The following is a 23,011-nucleotide window of genomic DNA, read 5'->3' on the forward strand; positions in this document are numbered from 1 at the left end:
TGTAAAGGGGTGACCCTTCGCTTTGTTCAGAATCCACAGAACCCTGTGAGGCTCACCTGGTCCTAAGGTTCAGGTCCTGCAGAGGGGCCCAGAGAGGCAGGACTGGTGAGCCGGGCGCTTGCTCGCGCCCCTGCCCAGCTGAGCATTTCTCAATCTTCCACACATGTCTTTCTGAGCAAGGGCCTGAGTCACCTTCCATGGGAATGACTGCCCGCTTCCCTCCACCCTGACCCTGGGTCAGAGGACCTAGCCTGAAGTCTTGGAGTGTGTGCCCGCTGTTGTGTCTTCCTCCGGCATTCCAATCTTTTCCAATGTTTGCTTGTGCATAATCGCATGTATGAGTGTGTGTGTGTGTGCGTCCTTGTGCACCCCATACACGTGCCTGCAGTGGGGTCACTGGCCACGGTGGCTGGGTGGGACTTCGGGGGTCCTGCTCCGTTGCTCTTCTGCCTGGTCTGTTTTGAGCCTGAGTTTCTTTTTACCGATTCTGGAGCTTGTGGGGTTCCCAAGACTCTTGGGTCTCTGCTCCCCTGTGTGGAGTGTAGTTATGGGCACATGTGGCCCTCACCAGCTGTTTCATGTGGGATCTGGAGATTTGAACTCCGGAAGTCTCAGGCTGGCCCAGGAAGGACAATTAAACAGCCATTCTCTCTAGCCCTCCACTTCTCTCTCTCTCTCTCTCTCTCTCTCTCTGTCTCTCTCTCTCTCTCTCTCTCTCTTTCTTGACACAGCCTCACTGAACCCAAAGTGGGCTAGTCAGAAAACCCTGGGGATTCCTCTGCCTCTACCTCCTCAGTGCTCCTGGCTACAGGCACCTGCTACCGTGCCTGGCATTGACCATGGGTGCTAGGGTCTGAACTCTGGTCCTCATGCTAGTACAGCTTTCACCCATGGAGCTGTCTTCCCAGCCTCCTTGTTCTGAACTCTTAACACCACTAGAAGGAGAATGTGGCTGGAGAAACAAACCTGCCCCAGCGATACCAGAGGTCTGAGCCTCATCCCTTGTACCCTCTGCTCCACACCTGCTCTGTTCTTTTTGCTTGACTGTCAGTCCTCAGAGGAATCTCCCTCTCCCTGCCCCCCCCCCGTCTCTCTCTCTCTCTCTCTCTCTCTCTCCCCAACCCCTCCTCTGTCTGGACAGGAGATGTGAAAACAGGGACACTGGTTTGTGGAATTTCAGGTAAAATAAAAAGGCCATGCTGTGCTGTTCCAGTATCTGAAAAGTCTCGGAGAAACAAGAGGGGATGAGGGGCTGGAGTGATGGCTTAGCCGTTAAGCACCTGCCTGTGAAGCCTACGGACCCCGGTTCAAGGCTTGATTCCCTAGGACCCACATTAGCCAGATGCACAAGGGGGGCACGCGTCTGGAGTTCGTTTGCAGTGGCTGGAGGCCCTGGTGCGCCCATTCTCTCTCTCTCTCTCTCTCTCTCTCTCTCTCTCTCTCTCTCTCTCCCTCCCTTCCTCTTTCTCTCTCTGTCTGTCACTCTCAAATAAATAAATAAATATAAACACACAAAAATAGAGGGGATGAGGAGGGCTGAGGAGATAGCTCAGTGGTTAAAGGCACTTGACATTTAGTGATCATTTGCAGTAGCAAAAGACCCAGGTGTGCCCGTAAACACATATGCAAATAAATAAATAAATAAACATGGAGGGCTGGGAAGGAGGGTGCAAGCTCTAGGATGCCAGCCTACCCACCATCTTGCTCCAATGCTAGGTACAGGTCAGCATACTATGGGCAGAGATGGAAGGAGAAGAGGGGCAGGCTTTGGGCAAGGGAAGCAGCCTGTGGATTCCCAGGGGTACCCCAGGGACCCCAAACCCAAGTGCCAGCCACCCATGAGAAGAAGGAGGGATGCTGCTAAGCCCTCCAGCACCCCAGGGGCCACTTAAGGATCCTTGGTGAGAGTAAGTGCACTTGTCCACTCAGAGCTGTGGCCTGCACTGGCCTCACAGTCACAAGGACTGCTCATTTTCCCTGGCTTGTGCAGCGGAGGCTTGGCACAACTCCCATCCTTGGTTGCTTATCGATGCAGGAAAACCTGACGATAAAGTCCCCTTCATTCCTGTAAGTAGCGTGACACTTCCCACCCAGCACAGGGACCCACCTCTGCTGTTTACTCGGTCACCAGATGTTCTTTGCCAGCGAGATGCCAGGAAGAGCAGTGAGCAGCAGCACAAAGGCCACATAGCCCGCATCTCACGCAGCCCCAAGGAGGCCGTTGCCCAGACGCTAGTGTCTTGCAAGTCTTGCGAGCGCCTCGTTGCTCCACTTGGGAGGCCTGTGAAGAGCTGGTTCAACACCAGAATGCAGGAAGCTGAGCACATACCTTTTTTCTTTGGTTTATTTGAGGTAGGGTCTCGCTCTAGCCCAGGCTGACCTGGAATTCACTATGTAGTCTCAGGGTGGCCTCGAACTCATGGGAACCCTCCTACCTCTGCCTCCCAGTGCTTAGCATAATTCTGCGATGCTAACACGGAGGAGCTAAACAGTATGAAGCTCTAGCAGTGTAACAGATGAGAGGCTCCTCTGTGTGGCTGGTTCCTCCCAACAGGAGGCTTGGGCTCCTCGCCCTGCCTCTTACCCTGACCCGGCCCAGGAACGCCAGCCATGTCCAGGGCCTTGGTTTTCTCGTGATAAAGTCAAGTGCAGAGTCTCTGATCTGGATCCAAAGATGCAAATGCCCCCGAGAATATCTCATACCAGAGGGCTTGGGGCAACATCCTGCCCCCCAACACTCCACCGTCCTGCCGTGGGACGAAAGGAGGCCAGTTACAGCCCCACAGTCACATTGTCCTATCACCTCTATGCCAAAATTTAAGGGAAAACCAAAATTCTCAGGGCTTTAAAAAAAATTATTTTTTGAAGACATTTGTGTTGAGATAGGATTTTGCCATGTAGCCTAGGCTGGCCTGGAATAAACTAGCTTCCTTCCCTTCCCTCCTTCCTTCCTTCCTATGTGCAGTTATGTGCGTGGGTGTGTATGCACAATTGTGTTTGTGTGTGTGGGAAGGCATATGTAAGCATACACATATATGCTTGTGGAAGCCAGAGGCCAACTTCAGGAATGCCATCCACTATTTAAACTATATATAGACTTTATTTATTCTAAGCATATAGATTTATTTAAAATATATAGATTATTTATATGTGTTTGGGGGGGCTGCCAGAGTCTCCTGCCACTGTAAATGAATGCCAGACACATGCACTACTTGAAAAAAAAATTGTGTTGTTTTATATTTGCTTTTGTGGTGCTGGGAATCAACCCCAGGGTCTTATATGCCCCACAACTCATATGCACTACTTTTTGTATCTGGCTTTGTGGGGGTGCTGGGGGATTAAACCTGGACTGGCAGGTGTTTCAAGCAAGGGCCTTTAACTGCTGGGCCATTTCCCCAGCCTCCATCCACCTTTTTAAAAAATTACTTATTTATTTATTTGAGAGAAAGGAAGAGAAAGAGGCAGATAAAGATAGCACCAGGGCCTCCAGCCACTGCAAATGAACTCCAGATGTATGCTCCAGCATGTGCATCTGCCTCACATGGGTACGGGGAATCAAACCTGGGTCCTCAGGCTTCACAGGCAAAAGCCTAATCCACTAAGCCATCTCTCTAGCCCTTCTAGCCACCTTTTGTGAGGCATGGTCTCTCACTGGCTTGGAGCTCACCAAGATGGCTGGACTGGCTGGCCAGCAAGCCCCAGGCCCATTTGTCTCCCCCTCCCCAGTGCTGGGAGCTCAAGTGTGAGCCACCACTCAGCTTTTTACGTGGATCCTGGGAGATTGGATCCTTACAGTTGCATAGCGAGCATTTTACTAACTAAGCCATCTGCCCAACTTTTCTTTATGGGGGAGCAGGATCTTACTCTCTCCATGCTGGCTTGGAACTCACTATATAGCCCCACTTGACCTTTAATTCCTAGCAGCCAGCCCCCCCCAGCCTCCAATGGCCTAGAACTTTTTATCCTCCTATTTCATTCTCCCAAGTGCTAGGATTACAGGTGTGCACCAACACAGTAGGAATATTCTGAGAATCTTAGACAAGCAACCATGAACCTGTGGTTTCTCACATGATTGATTTAAAAAAAAAAGAAGGATGCCGGGCGTGGTGGCGCACGCCTTTAATCCCAGAACTTGGGAGGCAGAGGTAGGAGGATCGCCGTGAGTTCAAGGCCACCCTGAGACACCATAGTGAATTCCAGGTCAGCCTGGGCTAGAATGAGACCCTACCTCGAAAAAACAAAAACAAAAACAAAAAAAGAAGGTGGTGCATCAGATAGAAAGTGCTAGAACGCTTATGATAACTGTGATTATTGTAAACATAATCTCCTTCCCACCTCCTGGGTTGAGCCCCACACCTCCCAAGAGATTTAAATAGGGATTTCTCATTTTCTTTGAGTTAGAGGCTGGGGGGAGGGGTGGCATGGTATTAAATTCAGCAGAAGGAGCCTGGAACGTCCCATGACGTTTGTGTGGGACAGAAGGCGCAGAGGCATGGGAAATTCCAAGGAACAGAATGGAGGTGGAACGTGTCTGAGAGGGTGCCACTGCAGCCCAAAATCCAAGCCAATGGGCAAACGGGGAAAGGCTTACAAGACCAAAGAATGCAAGTCAGTGTTCCACAGAAGAAGTAAAATGTGTCACCAAACCAGACAGCCTGCCAGCTCCTCACGCCCTTGGTCATCAATTTCATTTCTGCTCTGCAATTGTAAGTGGGGAAGACAGACAATCTGGCAAGCCAGGGGCGCTCTGTGGCCTCCTTGGTCTCCCTTTACCCAGGCAACCAGAACCAGCATGACCTCCTGACAGCCGGCACCTTCCTGCCAGGGCTCAGGCAAGGGTCACAATGACCCACGGGGGCAGTGGAATAAACGAAACCAAGCCAGCGGCCTGCTGGGGCACATCCTTGGCCCTGGGATGGTGGGCCTGAAGTCACAGCCAACCAGAGACACGGAGAATTCCTCGGAGCCTCCCTCTCCAGCTCTGGTGGTGGCTGTCAGCCACGTCCTCTCTCTATTCCCTTCCTGGGTATTCTCACATGGCTCCGTGTCCTCAGCCCAAGGCAGATCCTGGGATGAGGCCTGGGAGACGCAGACGGACTGTCCCCAGGAGCCCCTGGTGCCAAGGTGCAGCTGTGCCCTCCCACGTGCCGTGATTCTTTTCTGCTCCCTGGCATTGTCGTTGATGCTGTTGTCAGTGGAAAAGGCCGGGCTGCGGCCTGGGCTGTGGCCTGGGCTCCCAATAAGCACAGCATGTTATTAGCTCTGCACAGCGACTTCTCCCACTGGGGCCCTAACTTCCTGCCAACCCAGCTATTCTAGGCCCGCCTGCCCAGCTATCCCGCAAGGGCAGACGCTGGTTTTGCAAGCTTCTGAATTCCATTCCGAAGGGTAGCGACAGGCAGGCTCCGATGGGTGGTGTTCCACTGCCAAAGATGTGGGGGATGGCGAGAACCTCGTGGCGATGGGCAGAAGTTACTGAGATGGGAAAGTGGTGACTTGGCAGGGAGGCCCAGCTCCTGGCCGCTGGCCCACGCACAAGGCTCCTGCCCCAGCTGCCCATGTTCCTGGAGGCCTAGGCAAGTGGAGTGAGGACTGGCGGCTGCATAGACATGTCAGGGCCTTTTAAGGACTCACACCTGGGAAGAAAACAAGTTCAAGGGCAATCCCTCTCCAAGGACTCCCCGAGACATCTCCCCAAGAAGGACTCCCAGTCTTACCGTTGATATTTACATGCCTGCTGGCTTTCATCAAGCAATTTAATTTCCCTGTGCCTCAGTTTATCCATCCCTGCTGGTTTCTTCCTCTCTTTTGATAATAAATGCTTTTCTATTACAGAGGAGCAGACCCTATCTCGTGTACCATTCTACTTGATAAGTACAGCGTGCGCGCCCCCTGGTGGTTGGCACTGTCCTAAGCACTTAGCTATGAAAACCAGAAACAGCAGGGAAGCACAGGGTGCAAGTGGAGTGAGGCCTATTTTATACAGAGCCACAGAAACAAAGACATTCCGTAAGAAGGTGTTGGGACTCAGAAAATAATGCCCCAAGGATATGAGCTATTTTCTTATGCTGGGACAAAATACCAACCAGAAGCCGCCTAAGGCAGGAAAGAGTTTATTTCAGTTTACAGCTCTAGAGGGAAGAGGCCATCTCGGTGGGGGAGGCATGGCAGGAATGAGTGGGAAGCCGACATCACGTCCGCACGGAGGAAGCAAAGAGCCAGAAATGCTGGTGCCCAGCCAGCTTTTTAAAATAACTTTTAAATTTTATTTATTTATTTATTTGACAGAGAGAAATACAGAAATAGGCAGGTAGAGAGAGAGAAAGAATGGGCAGGCCAGGGCCTCCAGCCACTGCAAATAAACTCCAGGTGTGTGTGCCCCCTTGTGCATCTGGCTTACATGGGTCCTAGGGAGTCCTGGAATTCACTATGGAGTCTCAGGGTGGCCTGGAACTCACGGCGACCTTCCTACGGCCCCCAGCCCATGGAATGGCACTGTCCACAGTGACTGTTGGTATTGACCTAATCGAGTCAATCCCTCGCAGAATAGCACAGTGGCTAAGGAATCAAGAAGATCCCTCGCCGATGATTCTAGGTCCTGTCACATTGACAAGGGACATAAGCCATCACACCAAGGTATCAGAGCAGAGATCCAGAAGCTGCTGACAGCTCAGCACTAAGCAGACTAAAACACGCCCACTACGGCTCCTGGGACTTTGCAGAAGGGGGCGGAAAGATTGTCAGAGCCACAGAGCGGGAAGGAATATAGAGGCATTGCTTCCCTCTCACAAGTCACAACCCACAGCCTCATAGTGAATACCAGCAATCCCACTGAGGAGGGCCCTCTAAGGAATGGGGGCAGGGAGGGGGGAAATGATGGTACCAACATGATGTGTCCATATAAGGTTTTTTACTTAGTAAAAAATAGACAATAAAGGGCTGGAGAGATGGCTTAGCGGTTAAGTGCTTGCCTATGAAGCCTAAGGACCCCGGTTCGAGGCTCGGTTCCCCAGGTCCCACATTAGCCAGATGCACAAGGGGGCGCACACATCTGGAGTTCGTTTGCAGAGGCTGGAAGCCCTGGCGTGCCCATTCTCTCTCTATCTGTCTTTCTCTCTGTGTCTGTTGATCTCAAATAAATAAATAAATAAATTTAAAAAAAATAGACAATAAAAAAAAAGATATGGCCAGGTGTGGTGGTGCATTCCTTTAATCCCAGCACTCGAGAGGCATAGGTAGGAGGATTGCATGAGTTCGAGGCCACTCTGAGACTAATTCCAGGTCAGCCTGGCCTAGAGTGAGTCTCAAAAAACAAAACAAACAAACAAACAAACAAACATATATATATATATATATATATATATATATATATATATGTATGTATGTATGTATGTATGTATTGCACTTCGGCAGGTAAAATATTTTAAACAAAAGTTGAGAAGAATGCAAGTCAGATGCAAAGTCTCTGTTTGACCTTCTGCCCTCCTGGATTCCACCCCCTCTGCTGGGGTGGAGGGCATACCTATAGCATAGAACCCCTTTTCCCCACAAAGCCAGCCACGAAACCCAGAAACATCTCACTATCACCATCTCCTGTCCCTGACCACCTGTGTGCCTATCAATCACATGAAGTTCATTCCAGAAGCAACCTGGTGGGACGCAACATCACACTGTGAGGCCAACGAGGTTCTGAGCGGGTGGCTCTGTCGGCTCTGCCCCTCAGCCTCTTCCCAGAAGACCACAGCGTTTTGTTTGATCACTTTTCTATGAAACTTGAATTCAACAAATTTGTTATGCTGTTCTCTCTCTCTTCTTCTTTTGTTTTGATTTTTGAGGTAGAGTCTCACTCTAGCCCAGGCTGACCTTGAATTCACTATGCAGTTGCAGGCTGGCCTCAACCTCACAGTGATCCTCCTACCTCTGCCTCCCAAGGGCTGGGATTAAACACACCCGCCATAATGCTTTTCTCTTGTTATAGGAATGTGCCATCCCTTATGCAGGGTGAGGAAGGTGAACACAGCTTTCTGCTACTGCACAGGCCATGTTGAAGTCTCCATTGATGCAAAGAATGAAGGAAGAATAAAAATCCAGCCCCAAACCTGGTTATGTTTGGCCATGGAGTCATTGCTGGGCTTGAGAAGCCCAGTTTCATGGCCCAGCTTCTCTTGGGGGTGTGTGCCCGCTCCTATCCACAGACACCCTCTAGACTGGTAGCCTTTCTTCTAGAAATTTATCCCAGTTACAATTTCAGATGTTTTCAAATGATGCAAAGCTGTTCCTGAAGCATTGTTGAAATTTTTTTTTAAAAAAAAGAGCATAGCTATCCCAAAAGGAAATCCTAAGGTGTAGTGAAATAACTTGGAGTGCAACCAGACCACAGAATGCAACATGACTCAGAGAATGAAGAGGATCTCTCCAGGAATGAGATGAAACCTGCAGTATTGTACAATAGGAAGCAAATCTCACTGGAAAAAAATTATAGAACTGGTGCCTGGAGAGATGGCTTAGTGGTTAAGGCACTGGCCTGCAAAGCCAAAGGACCCAGGTTCAACTCCCCAGGACCCACATAAGCCAGCTGCACAAGGTGGTGCATGCATCTAGAGTTCATTTGCAGTGGCTGGAGGCCCGGATAGGCCCATTCTCTCTCTCTCTCTCTCAAATAAATAAATAAAAATGAAACATTTCTCTAAAAAAAAATTAAAGGACTGTATTAACGGGAAGGCAGGCATAGAGGTAGGTGGAAGAGTCAGTGGACTCCCAGTTCACACAGTTTCAAAACAAGTCTATTCAACAAGCCAAAAGGTGAGTGGGTGGATGTGGGATGTCAGATGTTACTACAGCCTATGAAAACTTAGAAGGAGATGATAATGATGTGGTTTTGGAGAAGATCAGAAAAAGTGTATGCACATAGCTGTAAGAGCCCCTAAACAGGCCCATGTGCTTGTGGAAATTTGCTCTATGACAAAACCAGTGTTTCATGTGTAGCAATGGGGAGAAAATGGACTCTTTCCTAAAGAGATGCTACCACATCCACAAAAGAATTCTATACAGTCAAAAATAAATAAGAAAAAAAAGTCAGGTTGATGGCTCATGCTTTTAAACCCAGCACTTGGGAGGCTGAGGTAGGAGAATTTCCGTGAGTTTGAGGCTACAGAATGACTTCCAACTCATCCCTGGGCAGAGTGAGACCCTATATTAAAAAAGAAAATTTCATAAGAAAAGTTCCAGGCATAATGGGATACTCCTGAAATCCCAGCTTCAGGAAGCTAAGGCAGGAGGATCATTGTGAATTTAAGGCAATATATACCCTAGTCAAACACACACACACATGAAAATTCTGCAAGCAAGCAGACAGAAGACACACAATGCCAATAAACCAGTGAAATTAAAATGCCTGTAGAGCAACTGGGTACGTCACCAATTGCAAAGTTTTATTTCATTTCTATAGAGGTTAAACCAGAACTCAGCAATATGCTCTTTAGTGATATACATCAAGTGCTGAAATGGTTGGAAAGGCAGGAAAATGACAACATTCTGAGTTGCGGATGCCTTTGGGGGTGTAAGAGAGGGTTGGGAATGGGAATAAGGACCAGAAATGCACTAAAGCTGTGGGATTAACCCCTCATTTCCCAGGCTGCATGCATATATAGATAGCATGTGACTAGTTTACGATAGTAATAAGAATGAGATGTAACTGGGACTCAGGTTAGCTAGACAGGAAACACCCATGGATTCAAGAACTTTGCCCCTACCTCAGCCACAGAACAGGTGTATCACTTCCGTTTCTTTGAAGGTAACAGTATTGTGTGTTTATGGTTTGTGTGCCATAAGATATCTCTCAGGGAGCTCCCAAGAAGCTAGCAGCAAGCATCGCTTTGGATCAGGGACTGCAGCAGTACAGGGATGGAAGGGCGGGTTACTTTTCACTGTGTGCGGTTTGCATAACTTAAGTCTGTCCCCCTAGCGCAGGCGGAAGACTTCTGCAGGGACGCTGGCATATGGCCGAGGGCTCTATTCGCAGGCCTTTCGCACGATCTGCAGTGGCCATCGCTCTGGACCCGGGCGGGGTACCTAGGGTCGAAGAGCTCAGGGCTCGGCAGAGGACGGGACGGGGTAGGGATCTTTGGTGGGACTTGCAGATTGCAATCGGCGACAACCCTCCAGGGTACTCTGTCCAGGACTCTGGCAGCCTGCAGCCCTCCCGGGTCCTGGCTGTGCAAAGTGGCCAGCATTGCACTGCGCGGTGGCAGGCTGGAAAAGCTAGGGAGAGGGGCTCTCGGAGAACGAGGGTAACAAAGAGGGGTCTGCGCTCCTCCATCTCCAGGCAAAGGACCCTATCGCCTCAGCTGGAGCATGACAGCTCCGCCACTTCTACCGGCAGAACCAGCTCCCTAGAGACCGACGCAAACCGTCTCCAACGCCGGCCCAAGCCCGGCCACAAAACTACAACTCCCAGAAGCCCACCGCGCGCGACGCAGGCGCAGTGTGTAAAGACCGCCCGAGCGCGGGGCGCAGAGCAAAGGCTGCCGGGAGAGCGTGGCAAGGGGCGGGGCGAGGTGAAGCGCAGGCGCAGAGCAGACACTGCGGGGCGCGCGCGGCCGGAGAGGAGCGCAGGCGCACAGCGAAGGTGGGCGGGAGCGCGCGGCGGGGCGGAAGTGGCCTCCCGCCCAGTCCTACCCTGCGCAGCCCGGTGGCAGCTCTCGGGCACCGGATCCAGGCCCTCAGTGGGTGAGTGTCGGTGTGCCTGGCGTCCCGGGGCACGCCGCCGCCCCACCCGGCTTGCCCGTCCCCTAGCTCCGCAGGGCCCCTCCGCGGGTGACCCGAGCTGGATCCTGCCCCCTGGACCGCTGCTTGCGGTGGCGGACACCTCCCCCCCGGTGCCTTGGCGTGGGACAGCCAGACCCCTCTGTTAGCGAGGGACACTTCCCCCCATTAACGTACAATGCTGTACCCTTGGAGACCAGTGTGACTTCTTCCCTGGTGACACGAGAGCTTGATTTACCCCTGGGCACAACTTCCCACCCTCACCCCCTCTCACTCCAGATACCCCCACCCTGGCCTGGACAGTACCTCTCCAGTGTGACACTTCTCACACGTGGTAACATGCACTGTCCCACCCCGTCCCCACCGTCGCGTTCCCTCCCAGCCCTGGCTCGCCTTGCCCTCATCCAACAGTGAATCTTCACTGGGCATCACAGCTCACGCTCCCATCTTTTGCACCCTCTTGTCCGTCTTTGCTGCTGCTTGGTGTCATTGCTTCTTCCTCTGAACAGCCCTTTCTGGCCTGGACCTCCCATGATCACTGTTCAACTCACCTCCAGCAAGCCATCTCCCAAAGGACCTTCCCCCCGGGACTCAAAGGGCACCGATGTCAGCAGCCAGTTCACCTCTGATTCCCATACCAGGACTGTGTACTTGATGTCTTTTCCTACACGCACGTTTTCAACCAAGCATAGGCCAGGAGACCGGGTTTGTTGTCTATGGGACCTGGATGGCTAAAACTTAAATAAATAAATAAAACAAAAGGTTTCCGAAGGACCTGTATTAAGGCTTCTGTCTTCCTGGACTGGCTCATAGCCCCTCCCCAAGCCTCAGACCAACCGTCCAGCTGAAGCTAGTGGGCATAGCAGGTCCCTCCCTCCTGACCTCCTTGAGTCTTCTGTGTCCCCAAGTAGCCTGAGAAAGGCATACTGGAGGAGCCAGCCTGCTCTGTACTAGGTGAAGCAAAGGTTTCCTGTCGCCACCCAGAGCACATTTAGGAAGATGACTCAGGAAAGCTTAGATCTGTCATACTGGTCTGGGGACAGAATTTTGAGTGTTCTCGTGTTTTCTTTTTAGTCCAGGTTCATGTTATTTCAGAAGATACGCCCCAGACTAAGGGAGGAAATTACCATGCAATTGGTTGGGCCTCGAAGTGTGGCCATACTATCTCTCATTCTCCCTGTCACCCGACACCTTCTGCAGCCAAGTGTCCTGTCTCTTTACAGCTGTAACCTTGTTTTCACAGCCTCTGGCTACTCCGTGGAGGTGCTGGCTTCAGCTGTCGGTACTTGAGAACGCTCTCACCAGCCTGAGCAACAGCACAGCCAATCTGCTGTGCATTCCAAGTGCAGGGGGCACGTGGAGAGGGGACACGCTCTGCCCTGACCACGCTTTCACCCTCCCTACGAATGTGGTGTGTGCACAGGAGGCTCCCATGAATACACGTGGCCCTGTCATCTGAGACAGAGGACTTCCTGGGTGGCAGTGGAGGTAGGTGCACAAACATGCTAGCATTTGCTTTTTCAGGACAGAGAAGCGGGGGTCTGTCACCCAGAGTCCTCATGAAGATCAGTGGTGACACTAGATCCTCTAGCATGGCATGAGGATGCCGGGTAAAGCCCTTTTTTTTGGTGTGTGTGGGGGGGTTGTTTTGTACTGCCCTCCAGTGCACTGTGAATACTGAGAATTCCTGGCAAGCTTGTATTAAACACCAGCAGTGAGGTAATTAAAAGCTTGTACACTAATTTTTAAGTACTTTTCTGTTGATTTTACTTTTCATTAGAGAAAACCCTGCTCACAGAGAAGTCTGCCTGGGATGATGCTCGGGTTTTCTGTGGGTTGGCATTTCTTTTGAATCCTCCCTGTTTCTCTAACACACCCTTAGTTAAGTGGAGCCCTTGGCTCCCAGCCTCCAGGCAGGGCATTGCTTCCCCCATGTGCAGAGAAGGCGCCCTGAGAAGTGAGCAGGAAGCTGGGGTCGGCTCCATGGAGTCGTGAGCAACAAGGTGGCAGTGTTTGTGAGACGACCCATTGGAGTGGTCCCGAGGGGCTTGCTGCCTGTGCCTCCCGGGAGCCTGTACCGAAGAAAGTTCGGTGAAAAGGAGGGTCTGCACCCAGGGGTGCAGCCATGCACTCTGGAAGTGAGCCCTGGTCTGGGTGGATCGGGGGGGTGTCACATCCCTGGGTTGGGTACTCTAGAATCTGAAGTGTTGTTTGGGATGTCACTTGACCTAGAAAGGCAGCTTTGCTAAAATTCTTCCCAGAATGTTGGTGACACAGATTAAGCAGGCAGGCCTGAGGTGCAGCAGATGCAAACTGGAGATCTGCAGCTTCACCAGCGCCCTATGGGCAAGTTTGGTGTGAATTCAACTGTGCTCAGGCACAGGCGCCAGCCCGACATGTGCTGTGGAAAAGGGGAATTGCGGCTGCTAATCCCTGACCTGAAAACAGGGAGATTTTCCCACATTTTCCTGTGGAGAGACATGATCGCCGGGTCCTTAAAAGTGGAAGCAGGGGCTGGAGAGATGGCTTAGCGGTTAAGCGCTTGCCTGTGAAGCCTAAGGACCCCGGTTCGAGGCTCGGTTCCCCAGGTCCCACGTTAGCCAGATGCACAAGGGGGCGCACGCGTCTGGAGTTCGTTAGCAGAGGCTGGAAGCCCTGGCGCGCCCATTCTCTCTCTCTCCCTCTATCTGTCTTTCTCTCTGTGTCTGTTGCTCTCAAATAAATAAATAAAAATTTTTAAAAAAAAAGTGGAAGCAGGAAGGAAGTGATGGCAGAGAAATGCTGAGAGGTGCCTTCTGCTGGTGGAACAGGCAAGGAGTGTACGCAAGGGCCAGAAAGCAGTTCGTCTGGAGAGCCTGAGAAAGGAACCAGTTGAATGTAGCCCAGGGAGACTGTGCCAGACGTCTGCACTGGGAGATAGTCACATGTGGCCCTTAAGCTGCCTGGTCTAGTATTTAGTTACAGCAGCAAAAACCTAACTAATCCCTCTTGAGTAATTGACTTAAAAACACAAGCAGGGACTGGAGAGATGGCTCAGCAGTTAAAGTGCAAAGCCTGAGGACCCAGGTTCAATTCCCCAGTACCCACATAAGCCAGATGCACAAGGTGGCACATATATCTGGAGTTCTTCATTTGCAGTGGCTGGAGGCCTTTGGCGCACGCATTCTCTCTCTCTCTCTCCCCTCTCCCCACCTCAAATAAGTAAAATATTAAACACACACACAAGCGGCGGCTGAAACGCCTGAAAAGTAGTTGTTCCTAGTAGAATGTCAGTTCACTTAGGAAAGAATTGTTACTACCTCTTGTATGCAGGGCATTGAGGGGCAGAGGCAGACATCAGACAGATCCAGAGCCACATGTGGCCTTGGAGGACAGTGCTGTGGGGGAAGGTGTGGCTTCTATGGTCCGGACAGCATACGTTTTCTCTGTTCCTCATGTGCACCTGTCCACATTGGAAATGGGATTCTCAAGTGCAGTAGTGAGCTTGGGAGGCACAGAACAAGCAATCAGGCCTGTTTTCCAAGTGTGCGTGCGTGCACACATGCGTGCGTGTATGCATGCATGTACGTGTGTTGTTTTCTTGGGACCTGCCATCTTGGCTGTTGGGCAGCCCTGGGTCTCCACTGCCACCACCCCCCCACACACACACAGCCTGTGCTGATCTGGGCTTCCGTGTGAGCAGGGTTGCCTTGTGGGGGCTGCGCTCTCTGACAGGGAGGAGGGTTCCCAGCCCCTGGGCAGGCGTGAGGAGTGAGTGCCTGCCGGGGTAGGGAGTGACACCCGGAGCTGCACTTCCTGGATCCTGGAAGGGAGGAGTCAGCTTCAGCAATTGCCTTAAGCCTGTTGAAGCTGCCACCTGTTCCCTGAAGGAAGCCAAAGGGAGGCAGGCTACCTGAGCTGTACCCTGCAGAGCCCAGGGTGGGCTGGGAGTGCCCATGGAGGTAGGTGTTCTCTGCCCGTAGCCCTTCTGATAGCCAGGGGCTGCTTGCTCCTGCATAGTCCAGAAGCCCGAGGCAGCTCCTGGGTGCACAGAGGAAAAACCTGCCTGGCTTGTTGCTGCTCCCCTTGCTATCTAGAAATGTCCTTTGGAATGGACGGGCAGATGTATGTGTCCAGGCAAGAAGTGAGGTAGGTCTTATGGCATCAGGCCTAGATGTAGCGAGCCATTCCAGAAAAGAGGTCTGGGGAGGAAATCCCCTTTCAGGTGGTCAGCGCTCTGGGTGGGTCTTTCCAGGGATGCTGCACTGGAGTGGGGCCGCTTGAGAAGAAAGGGCACGGCAGGAGTATGGGCCCCTCGGCCTCCACACTTGAGAGAGTTCGTCTGCAGGTCAGCGCCCTTCGCTGGCTTAGGCACTGCGAAGGCTCTCAGATCATAGTGGTTAGTGTTGCCCATAATCTGGACGTTCAGACTTGTCATGAACCCTGAAAGGCCTCAGGCACCAAGGGGGTGGGGGAGGTTAGACAAAGAAAGCTCCCTTCCAATGGGACCCGCCTTGTCCACCTCTCGTCCTCTGGCTCTCTTCCTCTGGGACCCTCCTTGTCCATCTCTCATCCTCTGTGCGCATGGTAGAGCAGGAAGAAGAAAAAGGGAAGGAGCTAGCTAGCTCACTCTTGAGTGTTCACTGTCTTATGGCCTTACCACCACTCCAACTTCTGCCTCTGTGCTTATATGGCTCTTTATTCATCTTCCCCTGGTCCCTTTTCTAGCCAGGAAAAGCCCAGCATAGTATGAACCCAGCATTGAGCAGGCTGAGGCAGGAGGATCACCATGATTTCAAAGTCAGGTCAGGCTACACAGTTCCAGTCCAGCCTGGGCTACATGAGATCTTGTCACAAACAAAACACAAGAGCTTTGATAGTGTTTGGTCCTTGGTCACATCTGTCAAGTGGACATGGGCACAAAGGGCCAAGTGACCAGGATTCCCAGGGGTCAGTATCTGCCTTCCATGGGAAGGACGCCCTGCTGGGCAAGCAGGAGGAAGGAGCAGTGGAAGCATGGCCACCATGGCCATGCGGAGAAGGCGGGGCTTGAGATGGCCCCGAGTGGTCAGCATCAGCCAGCCACACAGAGTGGAAGGAGCACCATGCATGGAGTCTAGACTTGCAGATAAGCCAGGGTCTCAAAGCTGGAGAACTAGGGAAAGGCTCTGCAGCCTTGGACAGGTGGGAGAGGCTGAGCCCTCTCTGCAAGGCTCTGGGAGGGAAGCAGAGGCCCACAGACAGGACGTCCTTGTCCAAGGTCGCTGACTTGACCCTGGAGGTCTGGCTCCTTAGGACTGAAATCTAGCTAAGCAAGACAGCCAGGGATGAGGCTGTGGGCCTGGGGAGGAATAAGCAGACCTGGTACCTACCTGGGTATGTGGGGAAAGACACGGGCAGCAGCTCCCCAGGGCGATCTTGAGGGGTGGACACAAGCCCAGCCAGGGCAGAAAGACTTCCTGCAGATGAGCCTGCCGTTACAGGTGCCTGGGACTGAAGCCCTCGGAGGCTCTGAGGTCACTGGAGGGCCTCAGAGTCAGGTGGGCTGCACCGAGTTTGCAGAGCTGGTAGGAAAAGCAGATGTCTCCCCACTGTGGGCGGGGCAGAGTCCAAGAGAACGACAGCTGAGACCCACAGGGGTGGACAGACCGCCTGAGGCGGGGAGAACCGAGTGTGGGCCTGCATGACAGTGAGCAGGGCTGGCGAGGGACAGACGTGGTGAGGACGCTCCTGCATGGACTCAGCCCTGCTGCTGACTCACCGGGAACGCTCGCCGGGTCCCCAGAGCGCAGTGGTGCGGAGCAAGCAGCAGCGAGCGAGCGCTGGGGACAGGGCCGCCTGCACAGAGGCGGGAAGGGAGTGAGTGCCCGCAGCTGCGGGACCGGAGTGGAGCCAGGGGCGCTGGGCCCCACGCTGGCCCGGCTGCCAGCTGCCACAGGTGGCCTCGAGTCGTGACTAGAACGGCACAGGTGTGGTGGCTCGCAGACAGGCAGTTTGTTGACAGGAAGTGAGGGTTCCAAGGAGCAGGGTGGATGATACACCCCAGTGTGCGGCCCCCTCTACACAGGAGGCACTTCTTTGCTGGGCCTGTGGCTCATTCGGGGCCACGGAGCACAGGTGTCAGGCCTGCATCTAGCGCTGTGAGTCCTTGGGATGACTGAGGGAACACCAGGGCCTGGGAAGTGGTTCGGTCCATGTAGGTACCACCAGCAGTGGGGGAGGGCCTTGGTGACCAGATCCTTGGCTATCACAAAAGGTCAGGACAGCCCTTGTCTAGAGTGGGTGCCCAGGCCAGTTACCTGAGATACCACCCTGCAAGGTGGTCACATCAGCTGTTCCAGACCCACTGTACTTAAACCCAGCCCTGATGAGTGAAGCCTAAAGCTGTCAAGACGCAGGAACCAGAGCCCTGTGAGCACAGTGCACATGGGAGGGAGCACCCCTGTGGCCACTGGACCTCAGAGCATTGTGGTCGGGGGGTCCCATGATCACACAGGTGCTACAGGCTCCAGTCCCTTCTCACAAGCCCAGGCAGTGAGAACGGTACGTGCCTGCAGCATCCTCGTGTCCTGCTGTGTGTTTCTCACGGAGTCAGCAGCCAGCAGGCCTCAGGCCTCTGCAGCCCAGGGGCAAGTGCCGTGCTAGTTAGGGATGATGGGCAGCTGCCCTGGAAATGGACCCATTTCCGCCTTGCCAGGCACTGGCCTGGTGCCTCTGTGGCCCCACTTAGCTGTTGTGTTCTGTGCCAGGAGCAGGCGGGGGTGAGGAGCACCAATGGCTTGAGCCTCCAGCTCTGCCTCAGGGTGCAGGCCCTGAGGGGCCTGGGGCAAAAGTCCACCCTAACCCCTCAGGGTGAGCCAGCCGGCCTCTGTCCAGGCTGGACTCTGTGCAGGACAGTGCCAACCCCAAGAGGAAAGCATCTGTCTGCCCGCATCTATTTTATATACATTTTATAGATATTTCAACACTTGACCTGGAACTGAGGCTCAGTGCCTCTCCTCCGTGCAGCGCGCCCTCCGAGGTGTTGAGGCGGAGGCAGCAGGGAGCAGAAGGGCTGGTGCTCTGGGTGGCTGAGAAGGGCTTAGGTAATGTGACATCTGAGTCAGAGGGTTAGAGGTACAGAGACAGGTCTGCACCTCTCTGTTATCCTGCCCCATCTCTTCACCTGCATACGCCAGACCATGCTAACCTTCTCCCCTCATTCAGCTTCCTGTCTTGCTCACTGGGCCAGGGAAAGGACGACATTTCTTCAGAAAGACTGCCCACCTAGCTTAGAGCTGACGACAGTGGGGGTGTGACGGGGCGCAGAGGCACTGGAGTGCCTTTTCTGCTCGCCTCCATCCAACCTCAGAGTCCTCCGTCATTCGCTGCTGACCACTGTCCTCTCCTGGAGCAGGTCCAGCCCCGTGTGCAGTCTGATGCCCCTCCGCCCTTCTGACCACCTGGAATGGAATGAGCCTATGCACTCCCTCCGGATCAGCGTGGGGGGCCTTCCTGTGCTGGCATCCATGACGAAGGCCGCCGACCCACGCTTCCGCCCCCGCTGGAAGGTGATCCTGCCTTCCTTCGCGTGCCTTGCCCTGCTCCTGCTGCTCTACCCGCACCGCCCCGCCCCGGGCAGGGCCCCCGCCCGCAACGCACACAACTGGAGGCTCAGCCAGGTGCCTGCCACCCACTACAATGACACCTACCCCTTGTCGCCCCCCCAGAGGACTCCAGCAGGGATTCGGTACCGAATAGCGGTCATCGCCGACCTGGACACAGGGTCAAGGGCCCAGGAGGAAAACACCTGGTTCAGTTACCTGAAGAAGGGTTACCTGACCCTCTCAGACAGTGGGGACAAGGTGGCTGTGGAGTGGGACAAAGACCACGGGGTCCTAGAGTCCCACCTGGCAGAAAAGGGGAGGGGCATGGAGCTCTCTGACTTGATTGTCTTCAATGGGAAGCTGTACTCCGTGGACGACCGCACCGGGGTCATCTATCAGATTGAAGGCACCAAGGCCGTGCCCTGGGTGATCCTGGCCGACGGCGATGGGACGGTAGAGAAAGGTGAGCCAAGTGCCTGCCTCTCCGAGAGCCGAGCTTTGTCCCATGTCAGGGACTCCTGGGCCAGCTCTGGTTTGATTTGCACTTGGAAGCTGATCTGTCTGGTAAAGGCCTCACACACCCAGAAGGCGGGGAACCTTTCAGCTCCAAACTCACTGCACTGCCCTGTCCAGAGGAGTCAGGACAGGGTCACTGCTGCCCTGACCCAGGCCCTCACCCTCAAAGCCCAGTGCCTGGGGATTCCATCTGGGTTGAGACCCTGACTGTGCAGGGCTGCCGCTGCCCAGCCCTCCTCAAGCCAGCACATGGGTCTTCATGACCACAGTAACCCTGGGAGTGGAATCTGACCTCAGCTCCCATGTTCACCACAAGGGATTACTGCTTCACGGGGCAGGGGACAATGACCATGCCCTCACACAGGCGTGGCGGGGAGGTGTCATGGGCTTTCAGCAGGACTGGCAAATGTCAGTGAACCTGTTTGTCCAAGCCCTCTGCTGGCCGGGCCTGCCCTTCCAACAAGGTCATGCCTTCCTCGGGTGCAAGGAAGGAGGGCCTGCAGTGACTGGCCCTCACAGCTGTGTTCGCCCAAGGCTGGGGCAGTGGGCAAGGACCTTGTCCACCTAAGTGTCAGGGTCATTGTTGGTCACCCATTTCCTGTTTGCTCTGTGTCAGGGTTTGAGGCGCACACCGCATTTGTCATTCCCCTGGGAGGGAAGAAGTCAGGTAACAGGACCTCTCGGCTGGGCAGTGTTGGGTCATCCAAAGGGACAAAGGCATGTAAATGGGGCATCTTGTCACAGAAGTGGCTCGGGATTCGTGCTCTTGCTGGGGGCCATGGGAGCTGAGCAGGTCACTCCAGAGCGACCTGTGGAGTGCCTTCAGTGGCCACTGTCCTAGTTCTTCAGGGGCCAGGGAACTTGCAGGCGAATATTCTGTTAACGCACGGGCCCTATCACCAGCGCACTGTGTGCTGCGGCCCACAACACCTGCTCACGTGAATGATCCAGTTAATCAAAGGCAGCTCTGAGCTCACTGCCCCGAACACGGAACATGCCCCACCCAGCTCCTGAGGCCCAGAACCCTGACCTACGCGAGGCAGGAAGCAGGTTGGCTCTGCAGCGAGCTGTCAGGTGTGGCCCATTGTGGCAGGTGGCCCACATTCAGAGCACTTCGGTGCCCACACTGCTGTAGCACCAGAGAGAGCCTGGGCCTGGGGCCACCATGTAAGGAGCACGGAGACCCAGGCGGGGGCTTGCTGGGCCCTGGGAGCTAAGGGGGATGGAGTCTCAACACAAGAGGGCTGAGAATGCACTGGAGAAGAGCTCCTGGGGAGTGTCACAGAGGGGCCTGCTAGCACATGAGGTGAGGCAGAGGAGGGGGGGGTGCAGATTCTGCGGCCCAGTCGTTGGCTCTGCACAGGCTCCTGCCTCCAGCGTAGCTCAAGGGTGAAGACTTGTGACGGCCACAGCTGCTGGACCACCAGGGCTTCCTCGCAGCCACTGACAGTTGTGCACACAGGAGCCAGGCTGGGCGTGGGGAGCGAGGCCCGGGATCTAAGTCCTGCCCCTCTCTCCCTCCCCTCTCATCACCCCAGGCTTCAAAGCCGAGTGGCTGGCCGTGAAGGATGAGCATCTGTATGTGGGCGGCCTGGGCAAGGAGTGGACGACCACCACCGGGGAGGTGGTCAATGCAAACCCCGAGTGGGTGAAGGTGGTGGGCCACGAGGGCAACGTGCAGCACGAGAACTGGGTGTCCAACTACAACGCCCTGAGGGCGGCTGCTGGGATCCGAAGCCCAGGTAAGGGGCTCTGCCCAGTCCCGGCTCCAGGACAGGGATTTCTCACCTTGCTCAGTTCTCAGGACTTCTGCGTGTCTGGCGACCCTTCTCCACATGCCAGCGGGGCACATGAGCCCTGTTTACTTAGCTGTCCCACTGTGCCTGCCCGATGGCTTCTGCCAAAGCATTGTAAGGACCCCTCATCTACACAAAATCAGTCCTGGCTCGGGGGCCAGATATCTCCATTCCCTGATGCTGGGCTCCTGTCTCGTGCAGCACGGGAGGTGGACAGCACCTGACCTCTCGACTCCAAGGGTCAGGCGTAGAGAAGGTCAGCAGAGAGCCTAGACCCAGTGTGCCCCTCCACCCTGGTATAGGCCAAGGTGGTACTTCCTGCAGCTTTGAGGCCGCCACCTCGTCTTGATTTAAGACTTGGCACGCATTGTACTTCTTGCCTAGTTTTTCCGCTCAGGACTCTGCCCTCGCCTAGCCCCAGTGAGACAGGCGGGAAGATAGCCCTGGTAACAGCTGTGGGTCTGTGGAGCGTGGGCACAGGAGAGTCCACGTACATTCCCCAGCTCCGCAGTTCTTCCAGGCACACTGTTGCCCCGGATAATCGGGAAATGCTGTCCCAGAACCAGAGGTGCAGAGGAAAGATGGGGAGGCCCCTGTGGTGTGGTGTCATGGTGGGGGGGGGGCGGGGCGGCTGCGAATGGTGACGGTTCTGTGCCGTGTCCCCAGGCTACCTCATCCACGAGTCGGCCTGCTGGAGCGACACTCTCCAGCGCTGGTTCTTTCTGCCGCGCCGGGCCAGCGCCGAGCGCTACAGCGAGAAGGCCGACGAGCGCAGGGGCACCAACCTCCTGCTGAGCGCAGCCCAGGACTTCAGGGACATCTCCGTCAGCCGCGTGGGAGAGCTCGTTCCCACACATGGCTTCTCCTCCTTCAAGTTCATCCCCAACACCGACGACCAGATCATTGTGGCGCTCAAGTCCGAAGAGGACAGTGGCAGGATTGCCACCTACATCATGGCCTTCACACTGGACGGGCGCTTCCTGCTGCCAGAGACCAAGATTGGCAGCGTAAAGTATGAAGGAATTGAATTTATTTAGATAAATGAGTTCTCATGTGGACGGTTTTAGCTGCACCAGGACTCCCAATTTCATCAAACCGGAGGAATGTACGTTTTTTTGTTTTTGTTTTTTTTTTTTTCTTTTTCTAACTGTAATTCTTGTGCCTGGCCTAGAGAGTTCCAGAATATGGAGTTGAGCCCCAAGCTTGTGACTGCTGGAGATGTGATGTCCTGGAGCTAGGAGCCAAAAGCAGGGATCTGGGTCAGCTGCACCTCAGACACCAGCGTCGTGCCTACACTACCACCTGGTGGTGGGGATTGGTCACTGCAGACACCTTGATTGGGGCCCCTGGCCTCCAAAGTTCTGCCGCACACCCTTCCTTCCCATCTGACCTCCCTTTCTTGCCTTCCCACATGCTCTCTGGCCGCTGCTTATTTCCAAAGCACCTGGGGTATGTTAAGCACTGAGCCACACCCTGGGAGCAGGTGTCAGTGTGAGGGGGGCCTGTCCATCAGGAACTCCCAGGCCAGGCCTCTTCCTCCTCTTCTGTGAACTGGGCACTCCACATACCCCTGCAGACCCTGGGAAAGTAAATGTTTACATGGTAGGACATGGCCCCAGTGGGGGGCTGGACCTTAGGACTCACCTGTCCTCAGTGCTGAGATGGCACCAGTCCAAGTCCTCACCTGAACTGTTCATAAAATGGCCACCGCTTCCCCTGGCCAAGAAGTCCACTTCCTCCCTTCTGTTGCTGTGTAGCGCACTGAACTTTTAATTATTAACTTATTTTTATTAAAAACAGTTTCCTATAAAACAGAATCACCAGATGTTATCACATAGAGAAAAGCAGCAGTTAGCTCACCGGCTCCGGCAACAAGGAAATTACCCCAGGCAGCCACGGTGGGCGAAGCAGGAAGGCCTAGAGTTTGCAGAGAAGTCTGGGGTCCTCAGCCTCCACTGCCTTCTAGCAGCCTTCTGAAAGTGCCATTCCTTGGCAGTGACATGAATGTCTCAGTCCTTGGCTCAGGAGAGGCCCTGCACTTGACTCTTGGCCAGGGTCCACTCTGCTCTGGACACTGTCCCTGTCATCTCCCTGGGTCTCTCCCCTCTTCCCAGTGGGAGTTTAGCAGGGACCCTCATACAGACTTCACTCTTCTTCCTCCCTTGGGTCTCTTTCGCACGCTATAGACTGTAGAATAAACACGGGGTTGGGAAGAGATGTTGGCCGTGACCAAAGCCAAAGGGACACGTCCACCCATCACAGTTCTCCTCCCGGCAGCAGCCACCTCTCCTGGTGACACCCCCATAGTGGAGGTACCACAGTGGGCCATGGTGACCCTCTCAAGGCCCCTTCCACTGAGAAGCTGTAGGA

General features: G+C 54.1%; 1 protein-coding gene across 3 annotated transcripts; it reads left to right on the forward strand.

Annotated features, from left to right (window-relative positions):
• The first annotated feature begins 10,627 nt into the window (after positions 1 to 10,627).
• On the forward strand, positions 10,628 to 22,458 carry Cant1 (calcium activated nucleotidase 1). Of its 3 annotated transcripts, XM_045159221.1 has the most exons (6): positions 10,628 to 10,728; positions 12,008 to 12,252; positions 18,140 to 18,792; positions 20,384 to 20,587; positions 21,308 to 21,653; positions 21,813 to 22,458. In XM_045159221.1, exons 3-6 carry the CDS (start codon positions 18,162 to 18,164, stop codon positions 21,877 to 21,879), a joined length of 1,248 nt encoding a protein of 415 aa, XP_045015156.1. In that variant the 5' UTR covers positions 10,628 to 10,728; positions 12,008 to 12,252; positions 18,140 to 18,161; the 3' UTR covers positions 21,880 to 22,458. The 3 variants fall into 3 exon arrangements, with proteins under 3 accessions (XP_045015156.1, XP_045015158.1, XP_045015157.1); XM_045159223.1 differs by having other exon boundaries at positions 21,308 to 22,458; XM_045159222.1 differs by lacking the exons at positions 10,628 to 10,728; positions 12,008 to 12,252 and adding an exon at positions 14,605 to 14,705.
• Positions 22,459 to 23,011: the final 553 nt, after the last annotated feature.

Source organism: Jaculus jaculus, chromosome 9 (assembly GCF_020740685.1).
Source record: "Jaculus jaculus isolate mJacJac1 chromosome 9, mJacJac1.mat.Y.cur, whole genome shotgun sequence".
In the NCBI taxonomy this organism is placed as follows: domain Eukaryota; kingdom Metazoa; phylum Chordata; class Mammalia; order Rodentia; family Dipodidae; genus Jaculus; species Jaculus jaculus.